General features: G+C 36.5%; 2 protein-coding genes across 2 annotated transcripts; both read right to left on the bottom strand.

Moving 5' to 3' along the window:
* Positions 1-54: 54 nt before the first annotated feature.
* Positions 55-11,663, bottom strand: LOC116297790 (ankyrin repeat domain-containing protein 13D). Its single transcript, XM_031706085.2, has 16 exons — positions 11,514-11,663; positions 11,217-11,352; positions 10,330-10,454; positions 9,623-9,668; positions 9,044-9,097; positions 8,429-8,518; positions 7,983-8,052; positions 7,474-7,587; positions 6,793-6,938; positions 6,431-6,513; positions 5,738-5,837; positions 4,833-4,951; positions 3,743-3,821; positions 2,799-3,038; positions 2,411-2,552; positions 55-2,178 (listed from the first exon to the last, which is right to left on the bottom strand). Exons 1-16 carry the CDS (start codon positions 11,652-11,654, stop codon positions 1,959-1,961), a joined length of 1,905 nt encoding a protein of 634 aa, XP_031561945.1. The 5' UTR covers positions 11,655-11,663; the 3' UTR covers positions 55-1,958.
* A 633-nt stretch (positions 11,664-12,296) lies between these two features.
* Positions 12,297-26,900, bottom strand: LOC116297786 (ARF GTPase-activating protein GIT2). The gene is made up of 20 exons (XM_031706078.2): positions 26,708-26,900; positions 26,430-26,563; positions 24,699-24,823; positions 24,225-24,327; positions 23,693-23,779; positions 22,686-22,816; positions 21,850-21,944; positions 21,621-21,666; positions 21,143-21,194; positions 20,677-20,749; positions 20,341-20,438; positions 19,624-19,735; positions 19,050-19,156; positions 18,629-18,667; positions 18,103-18,186; positions 17,435-17,503; positions 16,358-16,724; positions 15,743-15,923; positions 15,561-15,624; positions 12,297-15,042 (listed from the first exon to the last, which is right to left on the bottom strand). Exons 1-20 carry the CDS (start codon positions 26,766-26,768, stop codon positions 14,845-14,847), a joined length of 2,226 nt encoding a protein of 741 aa, XP_031561938.1. The 5' UTR covers positions 26,769-26,900; the 3' UTR covers positions 12,297-14,844.
* Between the last annotated feature and the right edge of the window lie 732 nt (positions 26,901-27,632).

Raw genomic sequence — 27,632 nt, forward strand, 5'->3', positions numbered from 1 at the left:
AGGGGCTCAAGGCTTTAGGGGTGGGAAGACAGCCAGGAAAAACGGAAAAAAGCGTAAAAGGTATTTTGTTTTTATTTTTAAATTTAATTTGGTTTGTTTTGATAAGCCCGGCAAACATTGTACGTCTTAGATGTTATTTTTTATTTGTTTCTACCGGTTGTAATTCTATCTTTATATATATCGCCCTAATTGGCAATAGGTTCAAAGTTTATCTCAATCAAAGTAGCGCTGGCATGGCGAGTATCGATACTATGTGCCAAGAGATAAAACAATGTACCATTTGACATATAATGATGGCAAGGGAAGGGAGAATATATATTAAATCAAAGGGCGGGATTTGAAAGAAAAAAATTCGAATCATTTATGCATAAGTTGGATGGGAATGGAGGGGGTGTCACTTTTGTTTGAACTGTTATGGGAGATAACAAACGTCTTTTCTATCTTCCTTCTTGTGCTTTCCTTATGTGAAATACGAAGCACACGTCTAGCATTAAAAGGCAACTAAACATGCAATATATCGCGTTAAAATCTGCAATAGAGTGGAGTCATTAAACTCGTGAAATGATCTCTTTTGTGTCTATTTCACTATTAAATGTTGACTAATAGTTTTTATTTCACGGGTTAAATGCCTTCACTCTATAATACAGTTGTACGATCATATACCACCAATGAAACTTAGCTGGTTAGTATAAGGGAGCGTTCATAATTTATGGGTTGGGTTGGCCATGGGAATTTGGAGGGAGCAACTTTATCCGGTAACAATTTGAGAAAGAGGGGGGAGAGGAGGGGGATATCGGTACTCTGAAAATATATTGTGTATATATTGATAATATATTGAGTACGAGTGCAAGGAGGGGAGGGTTGGGGGCGCACCCTAAAATACAATTTCAAAATGTTAATTCCCCGTAGCTTCATAACCCCATAAATTATGGCTGCTCCATCAGAGACAATGTACGGTCCATAGGAGGGAGGGCCTGAGCATGTCGAGAATGACTGAGACCCGCAATGACATGAGGGGACATGAAATATATACTTTAAATATTTACAGGAGCAAAACCAGAAATCGAAGAATTTCGATTTCTGGGACTACGACGTCAAAGGAATCTCTAGAAGACGCTATAAGGGGTATTTACTCAATGCTTATATCATCAAGATATTTACTTTCAGTTGACTTTGACGATAATGTTTATTAAAATAAAGAATTGCCGCGATGCACTCAGGTGATGGTCTTTTCTCGGTGGCCATAAGTTTTTGCAAACGGTTTTCTTATATATCCTACAACATTGAAAATACAGCCAAAGCGGGAAAACCAATTAATATTCAGCGGCATTTTTCACCGTTACGTCCCTTCAGGCATTGCGGTGTTTTTAAATTCTTGACAATAGAATTGTCCTATTTCACTATGACGTCACATCAAAACAATCTATTGTTTAAGCGCAAAGGATTATGGTCGTCGGAGGGGGTCAAATCAACGCAAATTCACCGAAAATTGTTCTAAAACCTGTATCAATCCACGAAGAGAAGTAGAATAGCCAGCAAACGCTCAGAATATTTTTTGGTACATATTAACACATATTATATCTGAAAACCAGGCCATTTTAGATTAAACGGTTTCGCTAGGAGCAAATTTCGTTGAATTTTCTATTGGATTTGGCGATTCTATCCCCCACATAAACAAGCAGTGACGTCATAGTGAAATAGGGCAATTGCGTTACTCCACACATAGAGTAAGATAGTTCTACAATGCTTACTCATGATACACTATGGAATATCTCACTTATCACTTGTTATTTTATTAGTATACTACAAAACACAAGTGCCTTGCGGGATATTCCAGGGTTATCCACTCAAAACAATTGTAAAACTTCTCTCCCTCCTATTCAAATAACAAAGGGATCGTAAGAACTTTGTAAAAAAATACATCGTGGAATTGAACCAATGAAATAAAATCTCCAAATTCATTTTTCTGTCATCGACAGTTCGAGAACACGTTGCAATTCTTCCTCTTCTTGCCGCCTTCTTCTTTCATCTTCAGCAAGTTGCTGCTGAGAGAGCGCCATCACGAGTTTCAGCTGATCTTCAGCATTGTTGTCATCATTTTCTTGGTTATTTTCACTTGGAGGAGTGTTAGAGGGCCCTTCTGCTATCCCACACTCCTTCATACTTTCTCTGATTGCTCTATAAGTTAATACATTTATGAAAAAAACTTGTTATCGCTATTTTCCACGGCAAGTACAGCAGTTGAGCAGGTCAACAGGGTCGAACTGCGGCAATGTAAAGGCGCCTCTGACAGCCGATTTACAGATTGGACATGTTTTGTTTGGAAATCAGGTGAGAGGTATAAAGAGGTACAGAAAACGTAAGGCGGTCTAGGGAACTGAAATGAAAAAAAAGGAATATAAAGACTGACCTTTGCAGCATCTTGTCCTCATCCTCGTTGTCTACCAGAGACTTAACAGCAGCTTTATCCCCAGGGCTGACATTGCTGTACTCAAGGAGGCTTTGCTGAATGGCAAGCTGTAGAAGTTCGTCTTCTTCATCTCGTACGGGAACTATTAACGAAAACACAGAGATTTCAAATAGATATTTTAAACAGTTTCTTGCAACACTTGAAATAAACAGGGACAAACAAAGGTGGTTTAAAACTTTGGCAGATGCAGTTATAAAAGCATTAATATATAAATAAATGTTTGCAATTCTAAATGAAATATCTCTGGCTTGGAATCAGTATCGTAAGATGGCAAAATTGTGTCAGTTTGGCTCCGCCACAGGTAGCCCAATCAAAGACTAAGACATACCAGGATGTTCCCCGGCCCTTAGCAGTCGGTACCCCGATGGTGCTTCGAAACACTGTGAATCGATGGTGCAGCTTTGAATAACAGGTCTACTCGCTGTTTCTCCTTCCTCTTCCTTCCCGCCTTCATTTGAAGCAGCATCAGGGGGAACGTATAAACAGTGAACTCCAGTTACCGTCTTGTCTCTTGAATCGATGTTGCCAAAGGTGATCTTGGCATTCAGCACATGGAAAAGTGGGATCTCTGGAAAATAGTTAGAATGATGAGATACTATAACTACTTAACTTTCAGGTGGGATTCTGTATCGGTCTTACACGCCTGTTTTCACTACTTAGATTTTATGTACCTTCAGCTTTATCACTCAGTGTTTTCATTGCTATGCGTTGATTGAATTGAGACAGCGCACAGTCGCGACAGGGAAATCAGGCAATACACTGCCGTCAATCAGAGTATGTAAAGGTACCAAAAAATTTCATTTCATTGATGGCAATCTACTGCCAAAATTTCCATGTCTTGACCTTTGAGTGGTCTTGATCAGCGTGTAGTATTAAAAACAGTGGCATATTCTATTTATTGTCTCTCCGAGTTCGGGTGAGTGAGCGCGGAAATGAGACCCTGTTGAGTCCTTCCGCAATCCTTTCCGCAGTATCTGGGCCTATGACGGCACCATGGCTGAAAGCATTGGCGGTTTGCAGTGCCTGCATTGCCTCTCGTCATGGGTTCGATTCCAGAACTCAATGTTGCTTGTCTGCTTCAAGGTTTTTTCTCCGGGTTTTCCAGTTTCATCCCTCCGCAAAATTTCCACTGAAAATTCCAATTCCAACATTTCAAATTCCAATTCTATCTGTCGTTGAAAGCTTAAACCCAAAAATCCCTGGTCATAGAATATAAATGATAGGTTTCTTTTATCAAAGGTTGTAAGTTAAAATACAGATTAGTATTATTACCTATTTTGACCGGGAATCCAGCTGGCAGATGCAGCGCAATAAAATCTCTCAGCTTTGCAAAGTGTGCATTACTTATTGCCTAAAAGTAAAAAGGTGTCAGTAGTTTACACTAAATTCATTGTTAACTATGGACTGGATAAAGGTCCGCGTCCGCTCAATAGCGGTGTCCGCTTAATAGAGGTGTCTCCTTAAAAGAGGCGTCTGCTTAATAGTGGTGTCCACTTAATAGAGGTGTCCACTTAATAGAGGGTGTCCGCTTAATAGAGGTGTCCACTTAATAGAGGTGTTCGCTTAATAGAGGTGTCTCCTTAAAAGAGGTGTCCGCTTAATTGAGGTGTCCACTTAATAGTTGTCCACTTAATAGATGTGTCCACTTAATAGAGGTGTCCACTTAATAGAGGTGTCCACTTAATAGAGGTGTCCACTTAATAGAGGTGTCCACTTAATAGAGGTGTCCGCTTAATAGAGGTGTCCACTTAATAGAGGTGTCCACTTAATAGAGGTGTCCACTTAATAGAGGTGTCTCCTTAAAAGAGGTGTCCACTTAAAAGAGGTGTCCACTTAATAGAGGTGTCCGCTTAATAGGTGTCCACTTAATAGAGGTGTCCACTTAATAGAGGTATCTCCTTAAAAGAGGTGTCCGCTTAATAGAGGTGTCCGCTGAATAGAGGTGTCCAATCAATAAAGGTGTCTGCTGAATAGAGGTGTCTGTTTAATAGAGGTGCCCGCTGAATAGAGACGTCCACTGAATAGAGGTTTGTTTTACAGTAAATATGGGGAGAAAATTTTGGAACCTGAGCTAGTGTCCGCTTAATAGAGGTACTATACTACAAATGCTCTTTCTCTCTTCTTGTTGCAATGCTTAGACAATGCTTCCAACAAACTTTTCAGCAACAGTGATTGCATGGGAAAGAGATCAAACTCTGGAAATCACATTTCTGATGGGTTTTCAAAAACAAAATATTTTGTTGCATGTCGCTGAACCCCCTAAACTGCCTCTGCTTTTGCTGTCCATTTGCCTCAGTAAACAATTCCGTCTGGCTATGGCCCTGGAGATAATGATTTCCTTATAGTACAAGCATCAACTCACCAACAGTTTAATAATGGGTAGAACTTGCTGCTGTAGGGAAAGAGGGTGAGGATCGGCCATCGAAATTGTGGCTCTAAATTTTTGCCTTTTGGTTGACATTTCTTTTAATCGTCCAATATCTTAAAGAAAAAATGACAAACAAAACAAATTAACGATTTTAAGCTCTAAGCTCTGAAAAAAATAACGATACAGTGGAAGGTTCCTCTCTCCTCTCTATGGTACGGACCCGAAAGGCCAGAGAAAAGTGTCTGCAATATAGAGGTATCTATAATATAGAAGTTATGTTTACAAAGAAGGTATGGAGATTTTGCAATGACGTAAAGACCTGTCTGTGATATGGAGGTATCTGAAATATATGTAAGTAATGTAAACAAAGAATGTATGGCATTTAATATGCCGGGACCTAAAGAGCTGTCCGTAATATGGAGGTGTCCATATCATAGAGGTGTCGGGAGGTCCCACTCAGTGGCGGATCTAGGGGTGGGTTTTGGGGGTTGCAACCCCCCTATGAGAGCCATCATGATTTTTTTATTTATTCATGACAACACCAACAGCATCGCGAGTTTTATTAAAACAGGGGTGCCGAACACATTTAGCTCACTTTCTTTTTCTATACGCCGTGTGTGGGACCTGAAACGCAACCATGGTCACCTTCAGCAAATAATCGTCTCCCTAACCCTTTGGTCTGCTATATCTCTCCACCACCTCAATCAATGCTACAACCCCCCCTTTGAAAAAATCATGGATCCGCCCCTGCCACTGTACATGCAATATGATTAGGACAGAGAAAATGTAACACACAGGAAAAAAACAACATTAATAAAACAAACACAGAAGTACAAATATAAGAAGAAAATAAAAGACTGAATAAAAAAAAGATTAAAAGTTGTCTTGATTGTTAGTACCTCGACCTTGTTTCGATAAAGATGGATTGAAATATTCTTCAACAGTCATTCTATATGGATTGGTAGATGTTGGATCAACCAGGTCCTGCTTGTCTTCATCCTGTGCATGATAATGATAAACATATTTAATTATATAACACTCTAATAGTAATAACAGTACTGTGTTTTTAAACTCGGGGGAGGGTTGGGAGGGGGGGGGGGGGGGGGGGGTCACAGGAAGCCCAACATAAACTTTATTCATTGTTTAATAAAGTGGTTATTTTTCGATAAGAAAACGAAATCAAATGGACCAACTCCACTTGCGTGTAATGTTTTGCTCATTTCAGACCACGTGTCATTCTCTTGAGACTCAGATTCTTTGTTTGATTTGTACCCATATTCATGTGTCTTCTCATGTGCAACCATTAAATAAAGAAATAATATTTACAACTATAATTCAATTTATTGCATATAACTCCGATGTAAATTTATTTACATAGAGGCAATAAAATATCTTGTATCTTGTATCTATCTAATACTCTAAGGGATGGTCTGTAATGGGAAAACAGTGGATTAGGTCTATTCAAACACACATGGCTAGAAGTTTGAACACATGAATAAATATCAATGAATCAAATAAGCTCAAAAAGTATTTGTTTTCATATATTTTGAAAATAAGAATAAAAATAAGTAATAATATCAAGAATCCTTTACCTCAAGGGGGTTGGTGGTTTCATCTTCTATGCCAAGCAAAGTATGTAAGCCACTGCCTGCAATTCCTTGGGGTACTGGGAATGCTGCAAGCAAGTATTCAGTAATAAATAAATAAATGTAATATTCAGAAGTAGGTAACAAATCATCAGATACTGCACAGGGTTTTTGTCAAGTTTCCGGGATCAGAGAATCAATCACTTCGGTAACTAATACTAATATTTTATGAAATGTGCTCACTTGGTCACAAGGACTTTCCGGTAGTTCATGATCTTCTCCAGTTATTTCAAAACTTAATGAAAATCCTGTACTGCGTATAAAACATGATATATGTAGGTAATGTTTCAAATGTTTTTGTAGCATACTTTCAACATTCTTTTTGTCATCTTCAGCCAAATGTTCCACTCTTGTTTTGGTTACCACTTCTACTCCACTTCCCGTATATACTTTACATTCCAAATTATCTATTGTCTCTGTTTTATCTCCTCCCCAACCCCACATCGTCTTGTGCCTGAAAACATAAAAATACTGGTCTTTAAAAATAAACTGGAGATAGATTCATTTTGCCTGTAAGGTTGAACGCTGTGTAAGCTGCTTGATTGTGCCTCACATATATTGTTGCACATCAAAATAATAAATTAGAATTAAAATTATTCTTAAAGAAAAAATCAGAGACAAAAATATTGGATGTTTCGACGACCTTATTTCTTTATTCTCAACAAAATTTATTATTAGAATGATAAAGGAGGTCGTCAAAAAAAACAATATTTTGTCTCGATATTGTATGTCTGGAACTTTGTTTTTGCAGGAGTTATCATTTGGTTTACTCATTTCTTTGGGAATATACTCTGTAAATGTTCTTTTGGATAAACGTTTTGATCATACTTTGTTAGTCTTCATCAGCATTTGGTGTTCTTGAATATCTTTTTCAATATTGCTTTCCAAGGTTCAAAATTTGCGCAGGTGTTTAGTTGAATATTTTCGTTATTAATTAATCTCATTGTCTCTATTTTCTCTAAGAATTTTCTTTTTCAAAATGATATTACCTGGTAAAAGCTATATTATCTGTGTCCAGATAAGTTGTAACAATAGGTGCAGACATTCTTTGGTTCAAAACATCTTCAGATACCTTAGTGGATGATACATCACGAACATCATCCCTGAAAAATATAATCATTTATAGATTCTAGTAATCCAGATAAATATATTATATATTATTTATAAGTTTACAGTGGACAAGAAATCTATATTCAATAATAATCATAATTATAATAATTATGATGATGATAATGATGATGATGATATTATTAATTTATTATTATTATTACTATTATTGTATTTAGCATTTGATCATATCATGTTGCATGTTAATCTACACAAAATAAATAATAATCTTTTGAATGATGATGATAATTATTTTACAAAATGCATAAAAAACTTTTCAATTTCCACTGTGACCGTCAGCGAACTTGTCATGACAAATGTATCATCTTCAGAAAAACCTCCAGAACAATACATTTATCATGTCAAGTTTGAAAATGATATCAGGGATTACCTTATACTAAGTGTCTCTTTCCAGACTCTACCTCTGTCATGGTCAATTTCAAGAAATACCCCTCCATTTTCTGTACGATAAAAGATGTAGTTGGTTTATAAAGTATTAATAACATGAAAACGGTCCTATAAAACTTTAAAGGTTAGGACACAGAATGAGATTCTTCAGAGATCACACAGTGTGACCACCCATGTGATTTTGTCCACACATGATGAGATTCGTCGCAAGTAGAAAAGTATAACTCTTTTCCTTTTTTTATTTTTGCAACATCATCAGCGACATTGCATGCAGCGTTTCACAGGTGGGCACAAAGCGTGATCTCTAATTTTTGGGACATTACATGAAAAATTGCAAATCTGCACCTTAAGACATGTATAATATAATGATTTGAAAGCCATCTCCAAAAGAATTCATGACTTTATCTTTTGATTGACTGTCTCACTAACCTTCCCCCTTGAACACATATGTTCTGTTTCCTCTCTGCCAATCATTTTGATCAAAACCCAAGAGTGTAGTGTCCACCCTCACAGCAGCTCCTACACAATAACGATAGTAAGAACGTAATTAATAAATAGTTCTAACCATGATCAATCTATAGACCTAATTCGTCTTGGTGTAATATTTTCCCATTTCTGACCACGTGTCATTTTCTCGAGAATAAGATTCTTTGTTTAGGATCCATATTCATGTGTCTTCTCATGTACAACTGTTAAACAAAGAAATGATACTCTAGGGAATGACTTGAGGTCTGAAATGGGAAAACATCATACCAAGAAGAATAAGGTCTATCAGGTAAGGATTCATGAATAGAAGGTATCGGGGGGACTTGAAAGTGGAGAGGCGAGATAAATAGTTTAATGAACCTTTGAAAAAGTTGTCAATGAAAGAGTTAAGGTTTGAAAAAGTTACAAGTCAAGCATCTTACCACCAAGCCATCCTTACAGTACTCCATTGTCTAATTAACTGTGGTAATTGGCTGTGGTATGGCTGTACTATAAGTTTTTTTGTTTTTACAGTTTAGTATATGGAGTATTTTGGTCTAGGTACATTTATCAACTTACCGCTTTTGTATATCTTGTAAGTGTCACTTGGACACATTCTTGACATGAATGGCACTATAACCATGAAAAATCAAACATTCATGAATAAGCAAAATGTACTAGAGCAGTTTTTGTATGACTTTGGAACGCTCATGACACAAATGAGGTCATGGGTCACCATAAGGTATATATATACCAGACCAATCACACTGCACAAGAATTTACTCTCCATCCAATCAATTACCTGAAACAGGGCATATTATTAAACAAGGCACAGGGTCTACATGGTCATGCCGATATGAAAAATTCAGCCAATCAAAATTCATGAAAACATTATGGTCATGGCATGGCAAACATGTTCACCATTTTCAATACATCGGTTCACTGGTCAAACACAAAGCGCACAAGCGAGGTGCCAAGGTACTTTCAAAGGATTATTCAAATTTGAGCCTTGCAACCTCAACTGAATGCTTTGTGTTTGACCAGTGAACCAATTTATGGAAAATGGTGAATGGTACCGAGCTTTTCACAGTTATATGAAAACAGCAACTCTAAAACCCTCTTGCCAAGAATTTAAATAAAATAAGACATTGAACTTACCCCAACTGGTGAACTCCCACTTCATTTCCACATAAAAATCAGGTGCCTTAGAATTTGAAAATTTGAAAATATTATAATGAAATGGAGAAAATAAGTGGAAGAAATTGCTAGGTTATTGACCTGGCGTTATCAATTCAATGATTCAGAAATCAAATTTAATGGAACCAATCATATGAATGGATTGGATTGCATTCAGCAATAGACCTCCTCGGCTCTGGAGCGCTCGAGCGTAATGTTGTCCCATTTCAGACCACGTGTCATTCCCTTGAGAATAAGATTCTTTGTTTGAGTTGTATCCATATTCATGTGTCTTCTCATGTGCAGCCGAGCGCAAACTTTAAACAAAGAAATGATACTCTAGGGAATGACACGTGGTCTGAAATGGGAAAACATTACATCAGAGTAAACTATTATTATTTATATCTGTAAACTATTGAGCACAATAAAGATTGATTGATTGATTGATTGGAGAATTGAATGCTAAAAAAACAGTGAATTTGATTGCATTCAATTTCAATCAAATGTAATTGAATGCACAATCTAAGGTAATCGAATGTTTGATTGCACTTGAATGACTCCAATTTTTTTATATTCAATTTCATTAAATCGCCTAATGTAATCGAATCCAATCATTTGATTCGATTGGATGTAATTGTTTGATTTCATTCAATTGATTATGCCAGGCATTGACGACGACAAATTCTTACAGCTTTCAGATCTTCCAGTAGTTCTGGGATGCCAGCCAGCCTTTGATTTCCTCTTTGAAAATCTCTGTGCTGTAAAACTAGTGAGGTAATTTCTGGATTACCTGTACTGATTGCCTCTTGCAATACTAAAAATGCATTAAAAAACATTATTAACAAAACACTCATTTATCAAATTGTAACAAATAAATAAAAATAGAAAAATATAAATACATGTATAAATATAAATATATATAGAGGATATTACATGGGCGCACGGAGATACGAATTTTACTTTCGAGTGTTGAAAAGATCTATAAATCTAGATATTTTCAACACGAGAAGATAAAATTCATATCTCCAAGCGGCCATGTAATATTCTGTTTATTATATGATTATCAATGAAGTATGTTTTGGCTTTTTCAGGCAATTCATGTATTTTTGAATAGCCATCGCAATGGTGTTATTTTCACACGTGAAAATAACATGTTATTTTCACATGTGAAGCTATCAATTTTCCGAAATAGAGAAAAATAGATATTTCATTGGTAATTATATGATAAATATAAATAAATAATATAATGTAATATATTAATAGAAAATTTCTTTTAGCCACCATGGCCAAGCAAGCAATTTCAGCTTTACTTCAATCAGATGCAAGAATTACAAATGTCATATGAAAAAGTACAACGTTCTAATCTAGCAAGCAATTTTTTTCAGAATGAAACTAAAAGTATTTTCGTGTGTGATCTGAAAAATACTTAACATACCAAACGATGATGTAATGAGACGGATTCAGACTGAACATTGAATTTCTTTGCTTCATTTCAGTTCGTATTTCTTTCATACTCCATAAGTCTAAGGACAGATATTTATAAATAGGATAGAAATACTATATACATAAAGAATACCATTCCATCCATCCTTGTTGATAGCATTAGCATCACATCCTCCATGGAGAAGAGCCTTCACACAGTCAACGTAACCCAATGAAACCGCTAAATGAATGGCTGTTCTGCCTCTGGTATCTGTCTTTTCCTTGTCGTTCTGTATTCGGTGAAGATCATGAAAGATAATAAGGGAGAAACTAGAGAAAAATGTTATTATATTCTTACAGCTGAGAGAGCAATCGATCAAATGCGTGGACACTGGGAGTGACAACTTTTCGACTTCTCTTTTATATCGGGATAATAAGCACAACTTCTCACCCTGGCTAAAGCGAGTTCTTCTTCGATGGATGAAGCGTCTTTGTTCCATACGAACCAGTGAAAAGGATACTCAGAGAGGATTTGATCACAGGTGATTTGCGACGGTGGAGCGACCAACACATCTTTTCCCACCGTCGCCATTTTTTTTGCTGTATTAGTGTTATTTTTTGGGAACTACCGCTGACCGGACAGGGTGTGAGTAGGACCGAGAGGACTGGGCGCTATAAACAAATATTAAGGTCGCTCTTAGATAATCCCCGTGAAAGAAATTTTGCCAATAACTTTGTCCTGAAACTTTGCATGGACATTTATTATACTATGGACATTTATAAACTGCATTAAAAAGATGGGGTCGACATTCTCGTTTTTTCGTTAGATGCTTTCCAAATATGTCAAATTATGAGTTTCTTAGTGAAATGCGGTAGCAACCACGGAAGCTGTAATCAAGAATCTGTATTCACAATTAAAAGTGGGCCACAAGAGGGCCAGGGGGGCCAGGGGGGCCAAAGGAGCCAGGAGGGCCAGGGAGTGCCAGGGGCAAGGGGGGCAAGGTGGGCAGGCCAAGGATGGCTAGGGGTGGTAGAGATAAATCGCCACAGGAATTCCAACTAGTACGTAGCCACGTAGCCATACAGCCTACCTTATTATCAATGGCTACTTGGCTACTTGCCTTGAAATCGCCACAGGACGCCCAATCAGTTAAATCGCCAGAAGAATCCCAACCAGGTACGTAGCCACGTACGCAGCCGTCCATGTAATCTAGATCAAACACAAATTCGCCAGTAGTGTTCATAAGGAAAAAAATCTTTATTTTCATTCTACTTTTGGAGAATATATACGAGCAATCTATGAATTGGAGCAAACATCTAGCTCAGTAGAAAGCCATTAAAATCGCCACAGCAAGCCTACTTTTGAAGAATATTCGAAAATCTGTGAATTTGGAGCAAAAATGACTCAGCAGGAAGCGATTACAATCGCCAGAGGAAGCCCAACCCACTCACACAAAAAAGTTTATTGTAGGCTACGCAGTAGATATCTAACACCAGGGTCATAGTATGGTTGTTCCGGTCTTAACCGCACCACCTTTTACCTTAAGAGCCATTTTTTTCCCTCTCATAAAAAATATTAGTTACATTATAAATAATAAAAAAATTACAAAAGTAAAAAAAAAGGACCACCCATTTTTAAAAACCAGACCTCTTTTACCCATCAATGATACCCATCAATGAAATTGAAATTACAAAGAAAGAAATTCAGCATTGCAAGCCAAAAACAAAAATAAGCATCAGTATGATGGAAATGTTTCCTCAAGAAACAATTTTAATCGATGTATACTCAAAGAATTAAAGAATGAAAAAAATATTTATATATATATTGTATAAAGAATACACAGGGGTGGATCTACGATTAAGAATTATAGGGGTTCAACTCAGAATCAACCAAAGTCTTTTAAAAGGTTCTGGTCTCTTTTACATCCTGTTTCAGTGTTGTCACGCCATGCAGTCCCTCACTGTGACAACACTTTAAAAATCAACCACACCCTAAATCCATTGTTTGATGTAGGTTCTTAATTCTTTGGAAAACCCAGATTCTTAAAGCCGGGGGCGGAACTGATATCAACAGGGGAGAACGGGGCCAAAATATAAACCCAGGATAAGTTTTTAATTACATGGATATATTGTAAGCACTCTATTTCCAAAAGAACAAAGCAACAGTAATCTACCTCTCTGAATTCAATATAATTTAGTATTTCATGTTTTGCATCGAAACAATGGAATTTAGGGCTTAGTTGATATTTTAAACCAGTTCAAATGCATGGGCTCAGTTTTGCATTACGATTCAAAACCTTGCCCTAGTGTTTAAAACTTTATAATATATAACACTATTTTCAAAATTTCCTGTTTTCATGTTGTGCTTTTGAACCTTTTTAGTAGTATGGAAGTAAAAGAGTTTCTGGGTAACAGGGAGGTGCACAGGTACCCAGTGAACCTACCCTCTAGATCCACTTCTGATAATAGACCCCTTGCATGTGACATCAAAGGAGCTCAATTTGCTGGACAAAAGAAAATAATCTCCTAAGAATTGGAAACCTATTGTTCTGCCTTCCAAATAGACCTCTTTAGCTTTGTATGCAAATTTCCCATTTCAGATCACATGACATTCCCTTGAGAATTGTTCTTTTATGACAAACATACTAAAGTATTTACACATGAAAGAATCAACTCGGACCAAGGCATCTCGTGAACTGAAATGTGCACAACGAACAACGAAGCTAAAGAGGTCTATTGAGCTGCGTTCCGACGTACTGCATCATGCATGCCAACTGTGTGTACATTATTGGTTGTCCACTGTGTTCACAGGGTTACCAAAGAACAATAATTCAAATAGGGTTCAGATAAAAAGCCACGCTCCTCATGATCATTTGTCATGTGATTTTGCAGTATCTATTTGTTAGATCATAATATCATGATACTCAAAATAATCCTAAATATCTTTGTTTAGCTCTATGTTTACTGTTTTTATGTATACTTTGTTTATAATATAACATCTATAGATATCCTAATGATTAAAAAAACAGACTCTAGTTCATAAGAAGCATTGACAAACAATGGAATACTAGAATCAAGCATCCATCATACGTGTGAGTTACTTCTAGAGCTGCTTCAACGAATTTTTCCCACATGGACTTCCTAAGACTAGACATGTTAAGACTAGTCGAAGTAAGATAAATGGGTTTGTGATAAATGTTCTATAAATCCTTTTTGGTTACTAATATAATCCGTGTTTAGTTGAGATATCTCCCTTATCTTGATAATAGATAAGCAATTGATGGTTATCACGTCCGCCATGTTGGATGAAGTTAACAAAAGATTCGTCATTAGTCTCTTGTGTTATATCATCCAACATGGCCAGCGTGTCTTTTGTATTTACATTCTCTTGGGAATGATTGAAAACCAGCAATATCTCCTATTACCTTTACCCTTGATTAATGGAGATCAGAAGACTTATGAAATCAAGCCTAGATTAATATACATATGGTTTGAAATGGGTTAACTTCATGCGCAAGTTATTCACCTTTTCAAAGTTCAAATGGTTATAATGATGTTGTGGAAAGACAGAACTAGACGAGTAAACATTCAACAACTAAACCATGGCAAGGTTGATTACTTATCTTATTTTGCTTCCAGTCAGATATGTCATGTAAAAGTATTCAGGAAATTCGAATTCTGTGTGCAAATGGGAAACACTCATGTGTCTAGTTGTACTCAACAACTCTTTGGATCTATCAATTATTCAGGTTCTCCAGAACTACGTAATACCAAAGCCATGTTTACTCAACAGAGAATGTAGTTACGAGTTGTTTGGCAGCCTTGGCTATGTCATATGCACACTGGATAACTTGTTGTGTAAGGAATGCCATGTCTACGGTGTTTCCAGGAAGGACTGCACTTTTGCATTCCACAGACAATCGCGATGCACTGTTGGCCATTAATTGTAACGAAACCCTTACAGCATCAGCATCTGGATTCTGACAGGCAAAAATAACATGGTTGATAAATTTTAGTATTAAGGACAGTTAGGATGGAGCAGGCGAAGGGGCTAGAATATGTATATACTGTATTAGAATATACATGTATTTGAGACATATGAGGAATTAGCATATACCAACTTGTGTACTTCCTAAGAACGCGCATGCTCATTGGTTAATTGTAGGTGAATATTGTACTGATATTCACCTCTGAATCTCGGAATATTGAGTCCGCAACAAAATAGGAAATTTGCCATAGGAAATTGAAAAAATGAAAGTTAATGCCATTCCTATCAATACTAAAAATGCAATGAAGTATGGCCTAAAAGTTTTGCTAAAAGTTTTGTGTGAATTTGTCATGCAGACTGCAAGTTTCTGTTTGTTTGTTTTTATTGAATTATTGTATATAAAAATAAGTTACTCTGTACACAAATTGGTATATACTATCTAAATATTCAGTACACACTATCCAGACTGTCCCATTTGTGTTATTTCTCATAATAATCTTACAAGCTTACCTCTGGAAATAACGAGGCCATGTCATTCACAGCAGAGTTTATTTTATTCGAGCAAGGAATAAAACTAAGAATAAACAACAGAGTGATTCATTGTTAGTATTCTCAACTGTGTCCTTGAAATTATCAAAAACCTCAATCCCACATGGAGCTTTTTCATTTTCGTAAAAGAAATTCTCACTAACCAGCTATGTTTCCCTGCTTGAGCTGCTAATAAGAGTTCTTGGATTTTCTTGGTGATTTGTTCGGTACATCTCACCACATCTTCTTGGGAGGGTTCAAATTCCCTGGCGGCAGCTTGAACTATTCCTTCTGCCTCACTCAGAACTCGTTCGGCTTCTTCGTCGATTTGTTGGTCAGACAGTCCTGTTATTGGGAAGGAAATAGAACAGAGTTCACTCATTAGTCAAAATTGTAAGAAACAAATTAAATTAAGATTACACTACAAGTACCACAAAAAAGGACAACAACAACAACACAACTACATGACAAGGAAAACAATGAGTGAATATGCAGAGTGTCTGGGCTTAAGATAACGACTGATCATCGGACAATGTCTGGCCACAATAATATTGTAACTTGTCCGGTCAAATCTTTGGGCCTTGCCAGTCATTTTGCCCAGTAATGTTAAGCCACAGAAATGAAATATAACTGAGCAAAACCTAATTTTCCTGGTCATCAGGGCCGACAACTGACCAGCCATTGCAAGCCCTGGGTGTATATTAAAAGATTTCAAGTTTTAATTAAAAAATCATGCAAACAAATGATCAAATAGCAAGTGGCAAGATTATCTTTCTCACCATTTTTATACGCCTTTTCATCTTCACCCCTATCAGGTTCCTCCTCATCTGGTACATTATCGTAAGGATTGACCTTTTTCTTCTTTATCTCACCATACATCTGGCTTGTACCTAAGGCGCTCTGATTCTGTTTAGCCCTATTCTTTAGTAGCTCTCCTGGACTTGCATATGGAGTGATTTCATCAATATCAACATGATCATCATCGTCTTCATCATCTCCAGCAGCCATGTTGTTCATTCTAAGCATTTCAGCATTCATGTATTCATGGGGACCATTTTCAAATGAAAACACTGAATCTGACATTTGTTCCTCTTCTATTCCTAATTGTTTTTGAAGATTATATTTGTCAATTCTCAGTCGTTGTACCTGAAATGACCAATAACACTGTTAAAACTTTTTGGTAGCACTGCATTGTAGTGATCAAGCTGCTAGCCTTGCCTAATACAATTGCGCATCATGGGGTTGAAATGCGGACAAGCCAAGCTAAGTGCACAGTGTCAGATCCAGGATTTTTCAAAGGGGGGTTCCGTTTCTTAAACTGTGTATAATTCTCTTTTGTTCAGTCGATGTTTGACAAAAAAATTGGTTCTAATCACCTAATTTACTATCTAGTGACGGAACTTAAAGGTAAATTAAACATTATAAAAGCAAATATCTATCATTTCGTGTTCAACATTATCTTTGTGGATACTTTTAAGCAAAATTTATATAAGACATATTTCTATTACCTAAAAGATCAAACCTTCAAGGGGGGTTCCGTGGACCCCTTCGACCCCCCTGGATCAGCCAATGGCGCACATGCTAACAGGTTGCAACGGTTTTTTGTTATCTTGTTGTTTTCAATATGTGGAAAAACTATCCGGTTTTACAACTGTATGATATTGATCTAATTTTTCTTGTAACTGAAGCGTTTGTTTACAAGTTTTGTCTGCAAATCAATCCCACAAGGCTTTGCGACATCTATTTTAAGTAACAGTGGAAAATGCTTTTCATAATAACCATGAACCTTGCCCCTAGAATAATAATAAAATCTGCCCCTCTCCCTGAACAAATAGTTGATATAAAATAATAATTACCACTGATTGAAGTTCTTGTATTCCTTGGTTCATTGATGCATTAACTTGTAACAACTGTTGTATTCTTGCCTGCAGTAATGCAAACACAACAGGCTTTAGACAGGTTTGCAAATAATTAGAAAGTGCCATCATATCATGGCAAATGAGCTCTAGTCATTCTGTGGTCATCCACATCCTATATCACGGTATTAACTAAAGCAGTTTTCATATGACTGTGAAAAGCTCACAGCATGCACACGGTCGTGCCATGACAAGGGATACGCCAGATCAATCACATTGCTCAAGAATTTACTTCACCCAATCAAATACCTGGGACACGGTCACACCAAAGTCACAGCACTGACAGGCCAATCACATTGCATGCGAAAAAAATCAGCCAAATAATATTCTAGAAGAGATCAGGGTCACGGAACGGCATGCTTACGACACTATATTATATACCACATGTCATTCACTAAAGAATAAGATTACTTTTCTTCGTTTGAGTTGTATTCATATTTATGTGTTGTGCAACTATTAAACAAAGAAATGATACTCTGGGGAATGACACATGGTTTGAAATGGAGAACATTTACGCCCAAGCTAGAAAGGTCTGTTTAGTGTTAAGGGACACCATACCCTGTACATATAGTGCTACTATTATTTTATGCTGATTACAAAATTCTTACCTCTGCAGACGCTAATGCACACTTTAATTCTAAATAATTCTCCGTAGGTATTGTATCTTCTAAAACAAAACTTGTAGAAGTACTCTAGAAAGAGAATTAAACAGAATTAGTCATATCTTACGAAAAGGAAGGATAGATGGATAAAAGATTTGATGAATGAAGAAATGAATAATTTTAAGAATTGGGGTAGTTATTCAGTAATGAGAAAATGAGAAAAAAGTTTATCAATGAATAGATGGATGGATGAAAGATTTGATGAATGAATATAACAATCTGGATAGCTATTTAGTAATGAGAAAATGAGAAAAAAGTTTATCAATGAATAGATAGATGGGTGAAAGATTTGATGAATGAAGAAATGAATATAACAATCTGGATAGCTATTTAGTAATGAGAAAATGAGAAAAAAGTTTATCAATGAATAGACGGATGGATGGACGAAAGCTTTAATGCATGAAGGATCAGAATAGTCATCAGGTAATGAGCTGCTTCTAATGAGCAAATGAAAAAAAGAAAAAATCCAAACCTTTTCTGTGGAGCCTTTGGTTGATCTCAACATTGGTTCCTGTACAAAAGACCAAATTAGACGTTAATAAAGTTATCATCATCATCATTATTATTATTAAATGCTCAGCTCTTCATAACCTTAGTACTAAGGAATCAAGTGGCATAACCTTATTGCACTTATTCACACTTCAGAGATAGTTTTGCCTTGACTTTTATCAGCTCTGAGGATGTTTTATTTTATTTGAAAGTTGTAAAGTCATTATATTCATAAATTTTACTTATCAAAGGAGGTATGGTAGTTTAACTACCCTTCAGCAAGGCTGATAGGCAGGCAAACACTTTTTCATTTCATTTCTCAAAAGGAAAAAGTCCTGGTGCTCTTAACATGGACAATGATAATGCCGGTGGGGTCGGTAAGAGTTGAAGTCTAAATACTGAACCTTTTGTGTAGTATTCTCCAGCTCATCATCTGAAGCAACCTCATCATAATCATGTGACATACGCTTGTCTTCCTCTATTGGAAACATGCCAGAGTCCATTACACTACCTGCCCAAAACAAACACCAAATATTGTGATAAGAATAATATATTATGCATTATTAAGTATGTGTTTTTTGTTCTTGGTAAATTATTTTTTTAACTCTTATGTGTCAATGTTTCTCCATCTGGAGCTCTGAATTTTTTTCCTGGAGAGAAATTAGCTTGAGAAAACATAATTTAGATCTTTTATATATTTTAGGTCCTTCTGCAAGTACCGCAAACCCATTGTATTATTGATGCCTTGAATCCAGGAGTTGCTTGTTTCGTTATTCTAATTTCCTCTTTTGTTTACCATCCTGAGCAATGAGTTTAAGCCCGCATACACTGGAGTTTTAAGAGTCATCAGTTTGTGAGCTCCGCATTTTAACGTATAACTTAAAATCTTTTTTTGAATCTATTGAATTACATTTTTCTGATGTTTTTCTTGATGAAGTGTGCAAATAATGCAAAGCTTTCGTTATATCTACACTGTACCTGGACCAAGGTCAGGATTGGAATCTTGTTCCCTTCTTCTGGCATCATTTAAAATATCCAAGATAAGAGTTGCAAGTTCTTGTGCATTGAACAAGGCTAGCTTTTGTCTTCCCTGAAGTTAAACAAGATAAACATATTATCAGCCAGGTAGCAGGGTTTTCTCCAAGGGTCAGAGATCGGATAATCCTTGGGTAACTGAGCAATAGCTAAACCCACAAGGGTTTGTCTCTGGGTTCTCCACATTTCCTAATTCAATTAAAATATTCAATGTAAAAATTAATAAACATTCAATGTGCTGTAAGTAAAAACACAGTACAGTGTTTGGATATTCTTTTTTTTTTTGTTCATTTACACAGACTTCGAAGGGAAGCATGGGTGGCACAGCCGTGAGAGTGCTCGCCTCTCACCAATGCAACCCAGGTTCGAGCCCTGCCCGTCTCAGTGTCATATGTGAGTTGTTTTTTGGTTCTCTCCTGTGCTTCAAGGGTTTTCCAGGTTCCCCGGTTGTCCTCCCTCCGTAAAAATCAACTTCCAAATTTTAATTGGAATCCAGCGGAAGAAGAGCCAATCCACTGTTAATCCCATTATTTATTATTATTTAATTAATTATTAACTTCTGTACAAGTATATTTATTTAATAACAGTTTTCACACAATTAACCAAAATTTCCCATTTTATTCAAAAAAATCTTCTTTGGGTCTTTTTTTAATTTCTCACCTGATTTCTTGTTGATGTAAAGGCAGGATTAACAGGCAAAAATGGCACAGTGGTTGTATCATTAACAAGAGCACTATGGTTCTGATTAGCCAGCCATACTGGAATGAATTAAATAAAAAAATAAATCTATAAATAATAATGATAAAAATAACGATAAAATTAATATAAACACAATAAGAAAGCATGAATGTTTACTGAAAATACACTGTGCATAATGACTCCATTGTGAAGCCATCATGGAACTTTTGGCGATACAACAAAAATGCTTCTGATTGGTTAATGGTAACAAGAAGTGTGTGCGCGCGATCTCCTGGAAATGTCAAGACTGAGACTTACTTGCATCACATTCCCTTCTGTCTACTTCGTCGTACACATCAGCAGCAAGCTCTTCAAACAAATGATTGCTTAACTGAATAGGAAAAACAGCATTGATCAAAATCTGAATTACACTGTAAGATACAATGTGTGGTTCTTCAAAAAATGTCCATACACCACCATGGAGAAACTTCGAAACCCCCCACCCCTCTGGAATATCCAATTTTCTTCCATACAAACCTTCTAATTTTGTATTTCCTTTAACCCCCTCCCAGGGAATTTCCGATTTCCTCCATGGTAGGCATATGGATAATTTCTAAAACTACACAATATTTGTAAAAATGTTGTTTGGGGTATCTCGAGCCAAAGGCCACTTATATTGTATCTAAGTATTTAATACTACTTTACTTTTCAGCATGACAGTCAAGGGATAAAGTACTTGTACTTAAAAAAAAACAGTATAAAGAGGAAATTTTATAGAACTTACTGCTTTTAACTTTAATTTTGCTTTTTGGGCATCTTGTGATAAATCTAAACAACTAAAATCATGAAAAACAAAATTTAGGACAACTTTTTAGTTATTAGTATTTATCTATTCTGAGGTTGAGGGAAGAAAATGGTTGAAAACTTTGGCATCTTGGCAGCTAGTGCATTGTTGAACTGTTCTACAAGAAGAAATAAACACCATCTTGGAAATAATTATGTCCCCTTAGACAGTCCCATCATGCAATACAATGGTAACTCAAGTTTTCCTCAACCTCAGAATGGCTGATGACACCATCTTGGAAATATGTCCCCTCAAATGGTTCCACAATGCACTCAATGGCAACTGGATCCAGTTTTTTCCTTGACTTTGAAATGGCTAATTGATGGTTGAGAGAATATCACAGTTACTATGCATGGCAGTCCATCAGATTCAGCGTACATCCATATTAACTAGGTAGGATTATCTGGCTATCTCTTACCTATTTGCCATGGTTGGGATGAGATATCTCACACCTGTAGGATGATCTAAGAAAAAGCACAAATTATTGAGCAATATCAATCTCCATCGTCATCACTAACATCATGTGATCATCATCATTATTATCATCTGATCATCATCCGCATCTTATCATCATCATCATCTCATCATCAACATAATGATAATAATAATAATAATCTAATAATTAAATCAATTCAATAGGCTCTTACCTGGTTTTCTTCCACATAAGTAAAAAGACAGCCTATCAGTCAATTCATACTGCATCTCAAACAGTCTCTGTGCTAAATCTCTGTTCCCTGCTTCACTGTAGAATTGTTGAACATTACATTCAATTTGTAACATAGTTAAAGTTAAAAAAAAAGGAAATTGGATGGATGGATGGTTGGGTGGGCTGATGGGTTGATGGGTAGATGGGATACAGGGATGGGTGGGCTGATGGGTAGATGGGATACAGGGATGGGTGGGCTGATGGGTAGATGGGATACAGGGATGGGTGGGCTGATGGGTAGATGGGATACAGGGATGGGTGGGCTGATGGGTGGATGGGTAGATGGGATACAGGGATGGGTGGGTTGACGGGTGGATGCGTAGATGGGATACAGGGTTGGGTGGGTTGATGGATGGATTGATGAGTGGGTGGGTTGATGGATAAATGTATAAATGGATAGATGAATCGATCGATGATTGATTTATTAGGTGGATGGATGGATGGATAGATTGGTGGGTAGCTGGGTGGCTGGCTGGCTGAAATGATAGATTGGTACAGGAAGGTGGTTGGATTGGTATGTAGATGGATGACTGGGAGGATCAGTGAGCAGATGGCTAGATAAGTCAGTGAGTGAAAGAAGGATGGATGTGTACGTAGGTGGCTGGGTGAAAGGAGGGAAGGATGGGTGAGTAGGTAATAAGGTGGGCAGATAGGTGGCTGGATGGGTAGGTGAAAGGATTTGAATTGAAATCAGATTTGAAAACCTTAAGGATCTGCTTCATTTTATTTTGTTTAACTAAACATTTTAATCTATCAGAAGTAAGAGAGTCTACCTACATTGCATAATCCATGGGTGTTTTTCCATTAACATCTAGTATTGTAGGATCTGCTCCATGTACTACTAGCAATTCAACCTGTAAAGCTTGTCCTGCGCTGGTAGCTATGTGTAATGGTGTGTTACCCTTTTCCTGGTGAGATAAGAGAAAAGCAAAACTATGGTTATCAATTAATTAATTAATTGATTGATTAATTAATTGATAATAACAATAATAATAATATTTCATATAGTGTCAATTCCAAGAGTTCAACAAAGCTTCAATTTTAATACATTATATCCACATAGTAATTGAATACTTCATTCAATGAATTCAAATGGCCCCATCCACACTATGCCAGATAAATATGAATCCAAAATTTTCACACCGAAACCGTTTCGCGTCCACACTAGTCCGATCAGAGGCAGCAAAAACGTTCCATTGCACATCTGAGCATGTGCATTGAAGCTGAAATTGAGTCTGCTGTGAATTTTTAGCCTTCCCGCCATGTTCCCATGACAATCATGACATCATTGTATCCTCGGATAGGAAATGTTCTCCGTCCACATTAATACAGTTAGCTGGTGTTTTCAAATTGTTCCATGGAGACCATATCCGAAAAAAATTGTTTTCAGTGAAGAATTGTTCAGGATTCGCCCGGACTAGTGTAGACGGTAGGCCTAACCGAATAAATAAAAATTTGGATTCAAATTTATCTGGCATAGTGTGGATGAGGTCTTAGTATTTTAAGATAAGTTTTTTTTTTATAAAATTTTATTGACAAGCAATAATTATTATTTACTAAAGTATTTTAAGATAAATAAAAAAATTAGTATATATATATAATAATATATTAATAATACAGTTTACATGTACATTCATTTAAATTGAAAAATTTGAAATAACAACTTACTATTAACTAATAAAATTCAAATAAATACAGTGGACCTCAATGAAACTATCGATATTTTCTCCAATATTTCCAAGGGTAATGCCTGGACTTGAATATAAATAAAAAAAAGTACTTACAGGGTGTATGTAGTTTGGCTGTGCTCCATTTGATAAAAGTCGAAGACTTGTCTCCAGGTTTGATGTTCGAACACAAGAATGAAGTTGCTGAAATGAAAACAATAGATAGTTTCTGATACAGACGAACTTTATGTGAATAATGGGTATTATTAATGTGGTTTATTCTGCACCAATAGAGGCTTTGCACCATCACGTGGTGGCAGCCATGACAGGAGGCAGGAACAATGGAACCTGGTCTCATGTGATTTACATGAGAAAGAATTCAGTCTTCCAGTGGGAAAAGATTCTATTGTTGTGCCTCTTGTCATGGCTGCCATCATGTGATGGTGCAAAGCCTCTATTCTGCAAACTCCTTAGTTATGAGCTGCACCCTGAAATTTGGTTTTTCACTGCCATCAATCAAAAATATTCAGTTGGTACCTTTTATGTTCTTGACTGGCGGCAGTAAAAACCAATTTAATAATAAGCCCTTGAAATGTCTGAGTTTGTAGAATATCAAAAAATGCAGTAAAGATTTTTTTTTGTAACTTACAAGAGTATAATCTATAGTAGCAGCATCATCATCTTTACTTGCAAGCCGATGAACGAACTGAAGAGCTTGGTATTTGGCCTTGATAAAGTTATATTTTGTTGGGCTGTAATTCAATCAGTGGGAAAAAAACTTTAGTTGAAGCAAGCAATAAAAATGAAGAGACAGACTGTGTTTTGCGAGCCTGGTTTATACCAGTGGCTAACGAATCTGTGTCCCCATTTCTTGCACAAAACAACATTTAATGGAAAAATGTTCTTAGAGAAAAAAGTTTGATATTTAGATACTGGGAAGTGGGATTTGTAACAAAAACAGGTGGGAAATGGGATAAGCACCCCCTACCCCTCCCCCTCAGGAGTACCATAATTTAAACCCACAACTTCAGTGACAAGAGGAGAAATTTAGCAGTGCACATCAACCCTGTTTCCTTTTAATGATTTTTAAAAAGTCAAATGTAGGATTTCTAAGGCATCTTACTGTACGATATCTTTAGGATTTGGTTTTCTGATCCCTCCTCTGCTTTGTCCATGTTCTATAGAAGGCGCAGTATAGTTATGTTCCCAGATAGAATTAGCTCCATTATTAACCAACTGAATTACCATCTGAAAAGAAAATATTTATATATTTGGAGTCATTTTGAAACAAAGTATATAATGTCCTCGTTTAGGGAGGGTGACACGTGACCGTAGCCAACTAAGCACTGATAAATTTGTGGCCCTCCATGTTTACAGTTGATTTCATAAAACCTTGGCCACTCTGTGTCTGAAGTTCGTTTGCAAGTTCACAACTTTGTAATCAATTTCACTATGAGGTTCCGACGGTTGTCGGCAATCTTTCAAACTGATAATACAGTAGCTTCTAAAACTCATTAAATCTACTGTTCAAAATCAATAATCGAAGTGCATTTTATTGCAACAAAAGGAATTTGACTCTGTACATTGTCTAGAATACAATTTTCATAAAGTATATGGTTTAAAGAAGCAATTCCGGTAAATATTTGAATTCTAGACATAAACAAGTCACGGTTGATTGAACCAATTTCACAAAAATTTCCAAGTTCAGGACCAACTTGGAGAACTTGGGAACTAACTTCAGAATTAAAGCGTCCGAAGTTTTGTGAAACCAACTGTAACGTCTCTGAGATGAAACCACATTTTTAGGTGGTTATCAGAGCCGTAGCAAAGGTATAACCATTTGCAGATATTTTTTGAGCAGGGGGCACAACTTCAGAATACCTGGCCTAATGATATGCACACATTAATCCCCTATTATTATTCTATTGTTATATCTTTTTTAAAAGATTTGCTTCATACTAAAAAAAGTGCATGGCTGGGTATTCTGAAGTTGCTTCTTTTTGATGAATTCTATTCGTTATCCAGATGATGAGGCAGTAAGCCGTGTGTCATCTATTAATTTATCTAGACAGTAATAATCCACTAGAACAAGGAAAACCTTATAAAGCAAATTCCAATTAAAGTGACAAAATTAATTCTTATTGTCATTAGTTTTAATCCCACATTAAGCTACATATTTTCTCCTATGACCTAACGTTTTAGATATAGGTTAATAACATTTAAGTACAGCATTAAGTGATATTTTTACAGAAGAACTTGAATCGCAGTTATGATTCGAAACTGTTTTCGTCAAAAGTTCCGTTTCAGCTGAATGTATTTATTGAAGCGAACATAGAAAACCCAAAATGGGCAGTGAAGATGATTTCCGTGATAGATGGACGCCGTCCATTCAACATAGTACATTCCATAACTAAATAAACAAAGAACTAGGACAAGAATTTCGCTAAACAAAAATAAAACAAATATTAATTAACTGAGTTGATGAGAGTGAATCACGCATGCTGTTACATTTGATAACAACAAACGCTTTCTATAATTCATTAAGCATGACTTTAAAAACGAGGGGGCGAATAATTGTGCGAATAATTGTGCTTTAAGAGAAAACTATAAGCTTAAAATTTATAAATTGGTCTAGAAAATTCATCGAATCAAACCTTCACCCTTGACCTCATATCTTTAGAAGTTTTCACATTGTTTTATATTAAAATATTGGCATAAGCTTATGCTCGACGACAACTCCAAATGTAATCACACACTTCCTCCTACGCCGTCGCCATTCCAGTTACAAAGAACTACCTCTGTTGCTCGTCAGCTTATTTAGACAAAGCCTTGTGAGTGATATTTTTTATCTTACCGTAAGAAGATTCGGATGCCATACTGAGTGTCGAAGGTGTTTGACTTGTGAAACATGTCGTCCAAGACTTCTGTGTACGCTACAACACTCATCGCAAATCAACACACAGCGATTCAGAGATGCCCATTCTGGTCCTAAAAACCAAATAACAATAGGCTCTCAGTATCACGAAAATATTTTTGAATAAGCGACGAGGAAGCACAGTAGAAATGTAGTAAGTTGAACATCCGTGTTTTCCAGTGACAAGACAGTTCGAGGATTAGACTTGGTTTTCTCACCTGGGGCGCTACAGTCAGCACAGATATCGGTCAAAGCTCGTAACTTCGGCCTCGATGTCATCTCCTTCTACATCAAACCCCACTTTTTTGGACAATTCAGTATTTTTTCTTCTTCTTAAAGCGGTATTTTTTGACCAACTTCCATTGCAAAATATTTGATTTGCCTCACTGAGGCCTGTGATGTTTTTGATCAGCAAAGAAACAACCTGTCATGCGCAATGGTTATGACTATCATGCTTAGCGGCCTAACAGGAAGTATTGCGGCAGGAAGTGACGTCATTTAAACAATACTCCTTTAAAACACTTTTTTTTCTTTTTGCTCTCTTTTTTCCTCTCTTTTTTATCATTCAACGATTCCTTTCGCTACCTCTCGTTCTGAGCTAGGCCTGCGGGTTTTATATGTAAAGAGCTATGTCCCTAACGCGATTATCAGCTTTTTTGGTGAAATTCTTTAAATGGGAGTGGCATGAGAATGACGTCATTTTAAGCTTTACTTCTCTCTTGCTCGATATGCCGGATAGATTTAATGGAAATAAAACCGAGAATCGATTGAGATTTAATGCTGTTGCTTCTGGTCAGATTGATCTACATTTCCTTGATCGGCAATGAGTTGTAAAATAAATCGCTAAAAACTGGAAATTGGGAGGGTTGTCGGTTAGGTTGAGTTTGGGTTTATTCACACGCAGTTGGCTTCTATCAGTCCTTTTCTGTGATATGACAGTTCCGGCTGAGGTTAAGTAACGACTATTCAATCAAAGCATTATTATTGCAACAGTAATGACAAAAGGGTAAATTTTACACCGTGAAAATATGAAAAAGCTTACTGACGTTTCGGACGCTAGTCCTTCGTCGGAGTAGTTGCAAGTAGTTCAATTGCCAGCAAATAGAGCGAAGACTGGTACATGCATGTTGAGCAGCGTGATGT

The sequence above is a fragment of the Actinia tenebrosa genome, unplaced genomic scaffold (genome assembly GCF_029948245.1).
Source record: "Actinia tenebrosa isolate PJP-AT-01 unplaced genomic scaffold, QUT_ActTen_1.0 PGA_scaffold1__47_contigs__length_23844297, whole genome shotgun sequence".
Classification (NCBI taxonomy): domain Eukaryota; kingdom Metazoa; phylum Cnidaria; class Anthozoa; order Actiniaria; family Actiniidae; genus Actinia; species Actinia tenebrosa.

Bases quoted from the DNA above. Each gene is read 5' to 3' on its own strand.
- LOC116297790 (XM_031706085.2), bottom strand. From the start codon at position 11,654: ATGGCGACGGTGGGAAAAGATGTGTTGGTCGCTCCACCGTCGCAAATC. The intron at 10,455-11,216 runs GTATTCTTTATG...ATGCATTTTTAG, and splicing joins CAACAAGGATGGATGGAATG to TATTGCAAGAGGCAATCAGT. The intron at 6,939-7,473 runs GTAATATCATTT...TTATGTTTTCAG, and splicing joins GATAATATAGCTTTTACCAG to GCACAAGACGATGTGGGGTT.
- LOC116297786 (XM_031706078.2), bottom strand. From the start codon at position 26,768: ATGACATCGAGGCCGAAGTTACGAGCTTTGACCGATATCTGTGCTGAC. The intron at 21,195-21,620 runs GTAAGAGATAGC...TCATGATTTTAG, and splicing joins ATCCCAACCATGGCAAATAG to TTGTTTAGATTTATCACAAG. The intron at 15,043-15,560 runs GTAAGCTTGTAA...TTTGCCTGTCAG, and splicing joins TGGCCTCGTTATTTCCAGAG to AATCCAGATGCTGATGCTGT.